This window comes from Lepus europaeus, chromosome 14 (genome assembly GCF_033115175.1).
Source record: "Lepus europaeus isolate LE1 chromosome 14, mLepTim1.pri, whole genome shotgun sequence".
Taxonomy (NCBI): Eukaryota; Metazoa; Chordata; class Mammalia; order Lagomorpha; family Leporidae; genus Lepus; species Lepus europaeus.
This window is the reverse complement of record NC_084840.1, coordinates 47,249,330-47,262,227: the sequence shown is the minus strand read 5'-3', so window position 1 is coordinate 47,262,227 and position 12,898 is coordinate 47,249,330. Positions and strand designations below refer to the sequence as shown.

The 12,898-nt window shown below is 43.5% G+C and overlaps 1 protein-coding gene across 19 annotated transcripts in view; it reads right to left on the bottom strand.

Moving 5' to 3' along the window:
• MLLT10 (MLLT10 histone lysine methyltransferase DOT1L cofactor) overlaps positions 1–12,898 on the bottom strand; it is a 230,032-nt gene that overhangs the window by 143,319 nt on the left and 73,815 nt on the right. For 18 of the 19 annotated variants that reach the window (XM_062210551.1, XM_062210549.1, XM_062210562.1 and 15 more), the window contains one exon: positions 9,624–9,733. The exons of the other annotated variant lie outside the window; for it this stretch is intronic. In XM_062210551.1, coding sequence (XP_062066535.1) covers positions 9,624–9,733 — 110 coding nt within the window. The remainder of the gene's footprint in view (positions 1–9,623; positions 9,734–12,898) is intronic. 19 annotated transcript variants of the gene reach the window in all.

Here is a 12,898-nt window from a genome sequence, read left to right as displayed (position 1 = left end):
CAGGCTCAAGAGAATTCCAACAGGGTTTAGAACTGTCCATTATATGATTTGGAGGTGTAGCAGAGTCTGGGATGAGACTTCATTGAATATTCAAAAAGGTTAGAATTTGGGACAGGGTTACAAGTGCCACCCATTTCCTTGCCCTTTTTTTTGAAATCTTGGAAATGTCATGCCATCAGGTGCATAATGGGAAGAAGTGGGAGCACGGGCCATGGTAATTTGATTAAAATGACCTTATATCGAGCTAAAGGTCATCATGGACATATAACCAGCAAGTGGATATTTAAAGATAGCACCAATGCCAAGGCACAAAACTACAGAAGCTATGGTTTTCCATTGCAGAGGACAGAGGGAGAGGGGGCTGGCAGATCTGAGGCAGTGCACAAAAGGAGGGGGGGGGTGGTGATCTGGGGCAGCACATGTGGGGCTCCAAGGAGGTCCTGGTAACATCAGCTGCTCCCTGCTAGCTACATTCCCGGCTGCCTACCTACATCACAAAGTTATCAACAAACTGGAAATTTAAAGTTTAAATTTTATTAAAGAGGCTCAACAGCACAATTGAACTGGTAGAAGAAAAAAAATTAGTAAACTTAAAGACAGAGCAATAGAGATTATATAAAGAACTTTTTAAATATTATACAACTTCAGAGAACTGTGAGAATGCCAGTAAAGTGCACTAACATACATATAACCCAGTAAGAAAGGGAGATAAAAGTATATCTGAAGGGGGCCAGCACTGTAGCACAGGTTAAAGGCCTGGCCTGCAGTGCCGGAGTCCCATATGGGCGCCAGTTCGAGACCCAGCTGCTCCACTTCCAATCCAGCTCTCTGATTTGGCATGGGAAAGCAGTAGAAGATGGCCAAGTCCTTGGGCCCCTGCACCCGCATGAGAGACCCAGAAGAAGCATGAGAGACCCAGAAGAAGCTCCTGGCTCCTGGCTTCGGATTGGAGCAGCTCTGGTCGTTGCAGCCAATGGGCGAATGAACCATTGGATGGAAGTCATCCCACTCTCTCTGACTCTTTCTCTGCGTAACTCTTACTTGCAAGTAAATAAATCTTTAAAAAAAAAAAAAAAAGTATCTGAAAAACAATGACTGAAATTTTCCAAAGCTTGGCTAAATACAATATATACATCCAAAAAATTCAATAAAATCAAAATAAGCACAAAGTGATCCACACTCAGTATGGTAACATTAAAAATAAAATCTTCAAAACAGCAAGAGAAAATGACTTGTCACATAGAAAAGAAACCCAATAAGACTAACAGCAGAGTACTCATCACAAAAAATTGAGGCCAAAACGCAGTGAAATAATACACTCAAAAATGTGGGGGCAGGGAGAAGGGAGTAGAGAACTGTCAACCAAGAATCCCATGTCCAGCAAAGCTATTTTTCAAACATAAAAGCAAAAGTAAGACATTCTCAAACAAAAACTCAGAGATTTTCTTGCTCTAGATATGACAAACAGCAAGTATGTTAGGCTGAACTCAAATGACATCAATCACAACTATAATCCATATTTTTTTAAAAAGTCTCTGATAGAGGTAACAATGCGGGAAATGACAATATTGATTAGATACTTTGTCATTCTGTTCACTGAAAACATAATTGCTTAAAACAATATAGAAGGGCTGGCAGTGCAGTACAACAGGTTAAGCCACTGTCTGTACAATCAGCATCCCATATTGTACCAGTTCAAGTCTCAGCTGTTCCAATTCCCATCCAGAACCCTGCTAAAGCACCTGGGAAAGCAGCAGAAGATGGCCAAAATACATGGGCCCTGCCATCCACATGGGAAATCTGGATGAAGATCCTGGTTCTTGGCTTCCAGCTGTCCCAGCCCCAGCCACTGAGGGTATCTGGGGAGTAAACCAGATGGAAGATCACTATCTCTCCCTCTCTCTTTCCTTCCCCCCCCCCTTTGTTTCGACCTCTCTAGAACTCTGCCTTTCAAGTAAATAAACCTTTCTGCAAAAAAAAATACTGATGGCCAGAGCCATGGCTCACTAGGCTAATCCTCCGCCTGTATTCTGAGTTCTAGTCCCAGCTGGGGTGCCGGGTACCAGTCCCAGTTGCTCTCCCAGTCCAGCTCTCTGCTGTGGCCCGGGAAGGCAGTGGAGGATGGCCCAAGTGCTTGGGCCCTGCACTCGCATGGGAGACCAGGAGGAAGCACCTGGCTCCTGGCTTTGGATCGGCGCAGCGTGCCCGCCTTAGCGGCCATTTGGGGGGTGAACCAATGGAAGGAAGATCTTTCTCTCTCTCTCTCTCTCTTTAACTCTGCCTGTCAAAAAGTAAATAAATAAATTAAAAAAATAAAATAAAATAATACTGAGTGTTCTTTGAATTACAACATGCAGAAATGCAATCTATGTGATAACGACAGCACAGTGAAAAGAGGTACAAATAAAACTACACTAGAGTGGCCGGCGCCACGGCTCACTAGACTAATCCTCCGCCTTGCGGCGCCGGCACACCAGGTTCTAGTCCCAGTCGGGGCTCCGGATTCTGTCCCGGTTGCCCCTCTTCCAGGCCAGCTCTCTGCTATGGCCAGGGAGTGCAGTGGAGGATGGCCCAAGTGCTTGGGCCCTGCATCCCAAGGGAGACCAGGAGAAGCACCTGGCTCCTGCCTTCGGATAAGTGTGGTGCGCCGGCCACAGTGCGCCAGCCACGGTGGCCATTGGAGGGTGAACCAACGGCAAAAGGAAGACCTTTCTCTCTGTCTCTCTCTCACTGTCCACTCTGCCTGTCAAAAAAAAAAAAAAAAACTACACTAGAGAAGGAAATAACACCAAATAGTAACTCAAAGTCACAGGAAGGTAAGTAAACAAAAAAACAGACACATGTATACCACTCACAAACTCAAGACACAAGATTATGTAAAACAACAATTTTAACAGCGCATTGTTGAGGGACAGGCAGCATTGTGGCATAGCAGGTTAAGACACCACCTACGATACTGGCATCCCATGTGGGTGCCAGTTCATGTCCTAGCACCTGGCAGCTCCATTTGCAATCCAGTTTCCTGAAAATGTGCCCAAGGAATTCAGATCCTTAGGAACCAGCACCCACATGAGAAATCAGAAGAAGCTCTTGGTTTATGGTTTCAGCCCCACCCAGCCCTGGCCATTGTGGACATTGGAGGAATGAACCAGCAGATAGAAGATTTCTTTCCTGTATCTCCCACTCTCTCTGTAACCCTTTCAAATGAGTCAATAAACCATTTTTTAAAAATTCAATGCATTATATGGTTTGTAGTATACATAGCCATAATTTTTTAAAATAATAATAGTACAAAAAGAGGAACAGGAATGGAGCTATTTAGGAATAAATTTTCAGTATCTTGCTGGAAATAAAGTAAATTATAGTAAGTTACACTGAATATCAAAAACCCCAGTAAAACCACTAAGAAAATAACCCAAGAAAAACAATTAAAAACACCATGAGGGGCCGGCGCTGTGGCATAATGAGTAAAGCCGCTGCCTGCAGTGCCGGCACCCCATATGGGTGCCGGTTCTAGTCCCAGCTGCTCCACTTCCAATCTAGCTCTCTGCTTTGGCCTGGGAAAGATGTAGAAGATGGCACAGGTCCTTGGGACTTTCCTTGGGCCTTCGCACCCGCATGGGAGACCAAAAAGAAGCTCCTGGCTTTGGATCAGCACAACTCCAGCCAATGTGGCCATCTGGGGAGTGAACCAGCAGATGGAAGACCTCTCTCTCTCTCTCTCTCTCTCTCTCTCTCTCTGCCTCTACCTCTCTGTAACTCTGCCTTTCAAAGAAATAAATAAATCAAAAAAAAAAAAAAAGAAGAAGAAGAAGAAGAAGAAGAAGAAGAAGAATGCCAGGGTTCCATTCCTGGCTCTAGCTCCTGATTCCAACTTCCTTGGGAGGCAGCCTGATGGCTGAAGTAGTTGGGCCCTGACATACATATAGGAAGCCCTGACTGAGTTCCTCTTGGGACTTTGGTCCAGCCTTGTCGCAACCTTTGCAAGGATTTGAGGAATAGACTCACAAATGAAAACTAACTCTTTCTCTTTATCAGAGGCCTCTTAAATAAACAAAAACCTTTTTTTTATTTACTTTTTTATGAAGCAATTAGATGGTATGTTATCTGGGAATTTGGGTAGTAACAGTTCTAGGGTAGGTCAACACTTTGAAAAATAAATTTGATCTATAACCAAAAGAAAGGGGAGACAGAAAGAGACAGACTGCATATCCTGTAATATTGTGGCTGGAAATAAACCATAATCACTGGCAATAATAGCCTGATCACTTTTAGAATCTGTTGCTATATATATTAAGTTACTCATTTCTATTTGACACTATTTCATGGTTTTCTACTATCTGCCCTAACAGTCATACTGTTAGAAGATGAAATCTCATCATGTCAATTTTAGGCCCAAATGTATTCTTTTCATTTGTTTTTAGAGGTCTCATTTTCCATCTGGCATCTCAGATCACACTACTGCCCTGTAATTACAAAAATAAGACATGATATTTATAAGACTCTTTGAAATAAGGCGGGCGCCGTGGCTTAACAGGCTAATCCCCCGCCTTGCGGCGCCGGCACACCAGGTTCTAGTCCCGGTTGGGGCGCCGGATTCTATCCCGGTTGCCCCTCTTCCAGGCCAGCTCCCTGCTATGGCCTGGGAAGGCAGTGGAGGATGGCCCAAGTCCTTGGGCCCTGCACCTGCATGGGAGACCAGGAGAAGCACCTGGCTCCTGGCTTCGGATCAGCATGATGCGCCAGCCGCGGTGGCCATTGGAGGGTGAACCAACGGCAAAAAGGAAGACCTTTCTCTCTGTCTCTCTCTCTCTCTCTCTCTCTATCCACTCTGCCTGTCAAAAAAAAAAAAGGACTCTTTGAAATAAAGCTTCAACTTTTCTTACTTAAAATATTCTACTGGGGCCAGAACTGTGGCACAGTGGTTTAAAGCCCTGGCCTGAAGTGTCAGCATCCCATAAGGGCACCAGTTCTAGTCTCGACTGCTCCTCTTCCAATCCAGCTCTCTACTATGGCCTGGTATAACAGTAGAAGATGGCTCAAGTCCTTGGGCCCCTGCACCCACGCGGGAGACCTGAAAGAAGCTCCTGGCTCCTGGTTTCAGATTGGCCCAGCTCCAGCTATTGCAACCATTACAGGAGTGAACCACTGTATGGAAGACCAACCTCTCTTCCTCTCTGGATATGCCTCTCAAATAATAATAAATCTTTAGAAAAAAAAATATTTATTTCAAAGACAGAGTTATGGGGGGGGGGGGTGTCTTCTATCCACTAGTTTACTCCCCAAATGGCCTCAATGGCCAGAGTTCAGCTGATTCGAAGTCAGGAGCTAGGAGCTTCTTCTGGGTCTCCCACGCAGGTTTAGGGACCCAAAGACTTGGGCCATCTTCTACTGCTTTCCCAGGCCAAAGCAGAGTTGGATCAGAAGTGGAGCTGGGACTCGCCCATATGGAATGCCGGCACTGCAGGTGACAGCTCTATTCACTATGCCACAGCACTGGCCCCTCTTTCTGTCTGCAACTCTGCCTTTAAAATAAATAAAATCCTTTTTTTAATGCTTTTTTAGAAAGATATAATATGCAAATGAAGATACTCAATGTCAATTAGCAAACATAAACTTAAAAGAGCTTTAAAATACATGACCTTACTAATAATCACACACAAATAAAATCAAACACTACTATCTTTCATTAGAAAGAACATAAACATGGTTCCCTTTCTCCAAAGGTAAAAACACAGAAGGCCTGGTTATCATATATTTCATTGTAGAGCCTTTGTAGAGCTCTTAGAAGTAACACTGAGAACAGTGTTGGGGAACCTGCTATGACTAGCTTCCCATGAAGGCTTTGATTGGCTGCACTGCTCACATGGAGTCACCAGTAAATCGTCAAGTGCAGTTCTGATTTTCCTGCTCCAGCACTGGTTCCTGAAGTTTTGTGCAGGTATGTTGTCATACTCTGTATCCACCCAGTTTTGGGGGTAGTTTGGCCCTCCAGATCTAAGTACAGTTGTTAGTTTTTCAGTGTGTTTGGCTTTTATTTTTTACAACGGAATGGCAAATTCTGAGCTCATTATACACAGAACTGGAAACATGCTAAATCATATTTTTCATATTTCTACCTCAGAAGAAAAAATGTTCATTTTTGAGCTGTTCATGTATTTGTTTCTTTCATAACAGACTAATGTGAATATCTAGGAGCAAAGCAAGGTAATTTCATTGTTCATTACAATGGATGGTATAATAATATGAGCATTAAGAAAATTTGGGGGGAGATTGGCGTAGCAGGTAAAGCCGCCGCCTGCGGTGCCAGCATCCCATATGTGCGCCAGTTCGAGACCCGGCTGCTCCACTTCTGACCCAGCTCTCTGGTATGGCATGGGAAAGCAGAAGAAAATGGCTCAAGTCCTTGGGCCCCTGCACCCATGTGGGAGACCCGAAAGAAGCTCCTGGCTCCGGGTCGGCACAGCTCCGGCCGTTGTGGCCATCTGGGGAGTGAGCCAACGGATGGAAGACCTTCCTCTCTCTCTCTCTCTCTCTGCCTCTCCTCTCTGTGTAACTTTCAAGCCAAATGAGGGAGGGAGGGAGGGAGGGAGGGAGGGAGGGGCTGGCGCTGTGGCTCAGCGGGTTAACACCCTGGCCTGAAGTGCAGGCATCCCATATGGGTGCCGGTTCTAGTCCCGGCTGCTCCTCTTCCCATCCAGCTCTCTGCTGTGGCCTGGGAAAGCAGTGGAAGATGGCCCAAGTCCTTGGTCTCCTGCACCCATGTGGGAGACCCGGAAGAAGCTCCTGGCTCCTGGCTTCAGATTGGCATGTATTGTTTTGATATAGATTAAGCAGTGAGAGAGCAACAAAAGAAATGCTACTATCTAATTTATTTCAGATTTAGGAGGTGAAAGAGGTGTCCAAAGAAGCTAAGCAGTCACAATGTTATAATATATGCATTTCAATCCATTTCAATCTTAACTCAATGTGACACTTCCAAAATTGCACCATAAATCATTTAAAAATAAAAAAAGAACAGCAAAGACTGGGTAAGTACTGTGGCCAAGAGGGTAAGACACTGTTTAGGATGCTTGAAACCCATATCAGAGTACTAGTCCAAGTCTCAGCTACTCCACATCACTCTTCCTGCTAATGCACCTGAGAAGGCAACAGATAATGGCACAAGTACTTCAGCACCTGCCAGCCACATAGGAGAACCAGATGGAGTTCCTCACTCCTGGTTTCAGCTTGGCCCAGTCCAAGCTCTTGTGGGTATTTGGGAACTGAACCAGCAAGTGGAAGATCTCTATCTCTACCTCCCTCTCCATCACTCTGCCTTTCAAATAAAAAAGTCTTTAAAAAAAAGAAGAGGGAAAAAACAAGAACATCAAAGCAAAGATTTGTCTTGAATGGTAAACACACTGCATGTAACATGATACATGGCAATCTCACATAGTGCTTCTGCAGTATAAATTGCCAACTGCATTGTAGAGGATTTCATCTAATATGTTTGCTGAAGCTCCAAAAAATATTCATATTCACAGACATTCTACTAGTGTATACTATATGCCAGACACCAAACTAGGACCTTCAAAGATGAGAGGTCGTAGTAGGCTGTTTATTCTAATGATTATGATAAACATGTTCCTCACTAGAGTACCTGGGTTCCATTCCTCACTCTGGTTCCTAACTCTAACTTCTCACAGCATTGCAGGCAACAGTAAAGCTCAGGTATGCTTCCTATAAAGAAGACATGGACTGCCACCGGCGCCGCGGCTCACTAGGCTAATCCTCCGCCTTGCGGCGCCGGCACACCGGGTTCTAGTCCTGGTCGGGGCGCCGGTTCTGTCCCGGTTGCCCCTCTTCCAGGCCAGCTCTCTGCTGTGGCCCGGGAGTGCAGTGGAGGATGGTCCAAGTGCTTGGGCCCTGCACCCCATGGGAGACCAGGAGAAGCACCTGGCTCCTGCCTTCAGATCAGCGCGCGCCGGCCTCGGCCATTGGAGGGTGAACCAACGGCAAAAAGGAAGACCTTTCTCTCTGTCTCTCTCACTGTCCACTCTGCCTGTCAAAAAAAAAAAAAAAAAAAAAAAAGACCTGGACTAAGTTCCAGACTCCTGGCTCTAGCCCCAGCCATTACAGGCATCTGGGGAGTGAACCAGCAGTCTCTGTCTCTACCTATTTAAAACAAAAAAAAACAAACAAAAACAATAACAACAACCAAAGAAAATAAGGTTCTTCAATTAAGTTAAAGTTTATTAATTCTACTAATATTTTGTATTACAAACTATTCACTACAAATATGGCATAAATTTCATTTAATAACTCAAAAAGATATTCAGGATTTTCAAAAGCAAACAATAGAAACAATAAAATCTAAATTCTTCACAGTTATACATTATAAGCAAAATGCAAAAGGAGAAAATCTAAAAGTATCCAAAAGGGAAGATTTTTACCTTTATCTATATTCCACATTTAAGCACTATATAATAAAAAAGCTTTTCAATATACAAACATTTGAAATCTTGGCTGCCATGATAATTTCTTTCACAGATGGAAAACATACCTTCAATTAAATGTTCACATTGACAATTAATTCATTAAATGGCAAACTGGAAAATACAAAAGCCTTCTAAAATGCAGAAGACAATAAAACAATATATACAGAAGCACTTCAAAAAGTTCATCAGAAACGTGCATTACGAAAAAACTAGGCAAGGATTTTAAATTTTTCTATACTAAAATAAATTTATCTTTTAACTTCACTATTCCATGAACTTTGTGAAGAACCATCATGTGAATTTACAGGGATAAAGCAGTTAACTAATGTTTTTCTTCCAAAGGCCAACAATAAAAAATTAGTCTCATGGTACATATGTACCATTCTAATACATAATGTACCATTCTGATACAAGGGTTTAAAAAAAAAGTGCATGACATTACAATGAATATTATCCTAAATAATAATCAATTCAATTTAAAAGAACTTGATAGTTGAAAAAGTGAGAAAGGGCAGGACCCGCGTTCTAGTCCCGGTTGGGGCGTCGGGTACTAGTCCCAGTTGCTGCTCTTCCAGTCCAGCTCCCTGCTGGGGCAGGAGGACAGTGGAGGATGGCCCCAGTGCTTGGGTCCCTGCACCCGCATAGGAGACAGGGAGGAAGTACCTGGCTCCTGGCTTAGGATCGGCACACGGCGCCGGCCGTGGCGGCCATTAGGGGAGTGAACCAACGGAAGGCAGACCTTTCTGTCTCCCTCTCTGTCTATAACTCTCTCTCTCTAACTCTGCCTGTCAAAAAAAACAAACAAACAAACAAAAAAACAGAAAAAGTGATAATAGTCAGTAACTCTTAGAAGACATGTTTATAAGGATTAAAATGACTGGTAAATACTCTAATATTAAATACCCAAATTAATATAAAAGGAATCACAACTTTATTTGTACTCCTGTAACCTCAGAAACATATCTGAATAACTGTTCTTATCTAGCATAATTCTATTCTTTTGAGATCTCTCTGGAATTTGATGAAAGCCGTTAGTTTAAAATTTAAAAGGCCTTTAACTTTCAAATAACAAAAATTCCTATCCATCTCCTAGTTGTAAAATGAAATTATGTTGAATTAGTAATAAAATAATATCTACTGTACCTTATTGTAACGATCATGAGGAACAGACTGCAAAACGATTGGTTCCATTGTGGACACATTGGCAAACTGTACCTCTGGAATATACAGGGCACAAACCACATGAGCCCAACCTAAAAATAAATAAATTAAAACATCATTTTTTTTTTCAGTTTAACAAAATCACTACCTTTTTCTAAGGAAAAACCTTAAAAATGCCTATTTAAGCAAATGTACAACAAAGAACATTAAAATAAATTCTCATTACAGAGTCAGTTGCAGGTCTGAGAACTGTCAACCAAAAATGACAAAGCCTTCTTAATCATATATACAGTTACTTTGCACTGTAACGTAAACAAAAAGAAATATCTACAAATTCAGATGCTAGCACTGCACTTCTTATAAGAAAAAATTTGGGGACCAGTGCTGTGGCATAGGGTGTAAAGCCACCACCTGCAGTAAAGTACCAACATCCCATAAGGGCATTGGTTCCAATGGCTCCTCCACTTCCTAAACAACTCCCTGCTAAAGAGCCTGGGAAAGCAGTGGAAGACAGTCCAAGTCCTTAGACCCTGCGCCCATGTAGGAGACTCAGAAGAAGCTCCTGGCTCCTGCCTTCAGATTGGTTCGGCACCAGCCATGGTAGCCATTTGGGGAGTGAACCAGGGGATGGAAGATTTCTCTCTCTCTCTCTCTCTCTCCCTCTCTCTGCCTCTCCATCTCTGTAACTCTGCCTCTCAAACAAATAAATATATGTTAAAAAAAAAAAAAAAACAGAATAAATTCTTCAGATCAACACTACTTCTGAGAATCACTATATAAAAAGTTTTAAATAGTTTGGAACTTGAGAAATATTTCTAATACTTTAATGTTAATCATTTTAAATGTCAATATTTTGATAATGTGTAAAAGTCACTGCTTTACTATTTTAAACTTCCATTTGAAATATTTTAAAAATTTATATTAAGGGGCTATTTTAGTGTTGTAGGCTAAGCTCCTGCCTGTGGCGCTGGCATTCCATATGCGCGCCAGTTCATGTTCCATCAACTCTTCCAATTCACCTCTCTGCAATGGCCTGGCAAAGCAGAAGATGGCCCAAGTGTTTGGGTCCCTGCATCCACATGGGAAACCTGGAAGCAGCTCCTGTTGGCGTTGGATTGGCTAAGCTCTAGCCATTGCAGCCATTTGGGGAGTGAATCAGCCAATAGAAAACCTTTCTGTCTCAACCTCTATCTGTAACTCCGCCTCTCCAATCAATCAATCGATCCTGAAACAAAATGAATTTGGGAATTATCAAATATAAATACTAAATTAAGTATGGGTCTGGTGTTGGAGTGCACTGCTTGCAATGTAGGCATCCCACACTAGAGGACTGGCTTGAGCCATGGCTGTTTTTTGCTTTCAGTCCAGCTTCCTGCTAATTCTGGAAAGGCGGCAGAAGATGATTCAAGTACTTGGGCCCTTGACATCCATGTGGGAGACCAGAATGGAGTTCCTGCCTCCTAGCCTGGCCAACCCTGGTTGTTGTACCCATTCATGGAGTGAATCAATAGACTGAAGCTAGCTCTCACTCTCCTCTCTAAACCCTTTCAAATAAAGAAATGAATAATTTTAAAGTATTAAGTATGTTATGATTAAACACATGACAAAATTAACCATTCTTACTATTAACTTATTCCTTTGTAACTAATTTCTTTGTAACTATTTATAACTAGGAGCAGAAATTCAGACATCAATGGCCTAGACTGGCAACTGCTTCAACTTGGATAAAAAGAAAATAGTGAGGCCGGCGCCGCGGCTCACTAGGCTAATCCTCCGCCTTGCGACGCCGGCACACGGAGTTCTAGTCCCGGTCGGGGCACCGATCCTGTCCCGGTTGCCCCTCTTCCAGGCCAGCTCTCTGCTGTGGCCAGGGAGTGCAGTGGAGGATGGCCCAAGTGTTTGGGCTCTGCACCCCATGGGAGACCAGGAGAAGCACCTGGCTCCTGCCATCGGATCAGTGCGGTGCGCCGGCCGCAGTGCGCCAGCCGCAGCGGCAGCAAAAGGAAGACCTTTCTCTCTGTCTCTCTCTCACTGTCCACTCTGCCTGTCAAAAAATAAAAAAATAGTGGATGCGGGCATTGTTGCATACCACGTTAAGATGGCACTTCACAATCCCACATCCCATAATAGAGTGTCCCCCGTACACTTCCACTCTAATTTCCTGTTAATGCATCCTAAGAGGAGGCAGATGATAGCTCAAGTTCTGGGCTTTGCCACTCACATGGGAGATTTGGATTCAGCGTGGACCACCCCTGGCTGTTGCAGACATTTAAGAAGTCAATCAGCAAATAGAAGCCTGATATCTCTCTTTTTTAAAGATTTATTTTATTTATTTGAAAGTCAGAGAGAGGAGGACAGACACACAGAGAGAGGTCTTCCAAACTGTGGTTCACTCCCCAATGGCAGCAATGGCCAGAGCTGGGCCGATTCAAAGCCAGGAGATAGGAGCTTCTTCTGGGTCTCCTATATGGGTACAGAGGCCCAAGGATTTGGGCCATCTTCCACTGCTTTCCCAGGCTATTAGCAGGGAGCAGGACTGGAAGTGGAACAGCTAAGACTCAAACTGGCACCCATTTGGGATGCCAGTACTGCAGGTGGAGGCTTAACCTATTACAACACAGCACTAGCCACATATTTTATATGTGTAAAAACTGATTTAGGGGCCGACGCTGCAGTGTATCGGCTAAGTCGCCACCTGCACTGCCAGCACCACACACAGGCGCTGGTTCAAGTCCTGGCTGCTCCACTTCGATCCAGCTATCTGCTATGGCCTGGGAAAACAGAAGATAGTCAAGTCCTTGGGCCCCTGCACCTTCCATGAGAAGACGCAGAGGAACCTCCTGGATCCTGGCTTCGGATCGGCACAGCTCCAGCCGTTGCAGCCACCTGGGGAGTCAACCAGCTGATTTAGGACTGCTCTCTCTCTCTCTCTGCCTCATCCTCTGTAACTCTGCTTTTCAAATAAATAAATAAATCTTTCAATGAAACCAAATATTTTTACAGAATCAAAACACACTTCTCTTGAAGAAACACCAAAAAATTTATCAGGTATCAGAAAAATGATCCCAGAAGTATGCTATGTGTTAAACAATGAAGACTGACAAATATTTAGTTAATTTTAATGAATGTTGACTATACAAAAAGTCTTCTTTCATTTAAAATACATAACTGATTGCATTAAAAAGTATTTCCTGTGTGCAGGCATTGTGGCACAGGAGGTTAAGCTGCCCACTGTGGTGCCAACAACCCATAGGGCT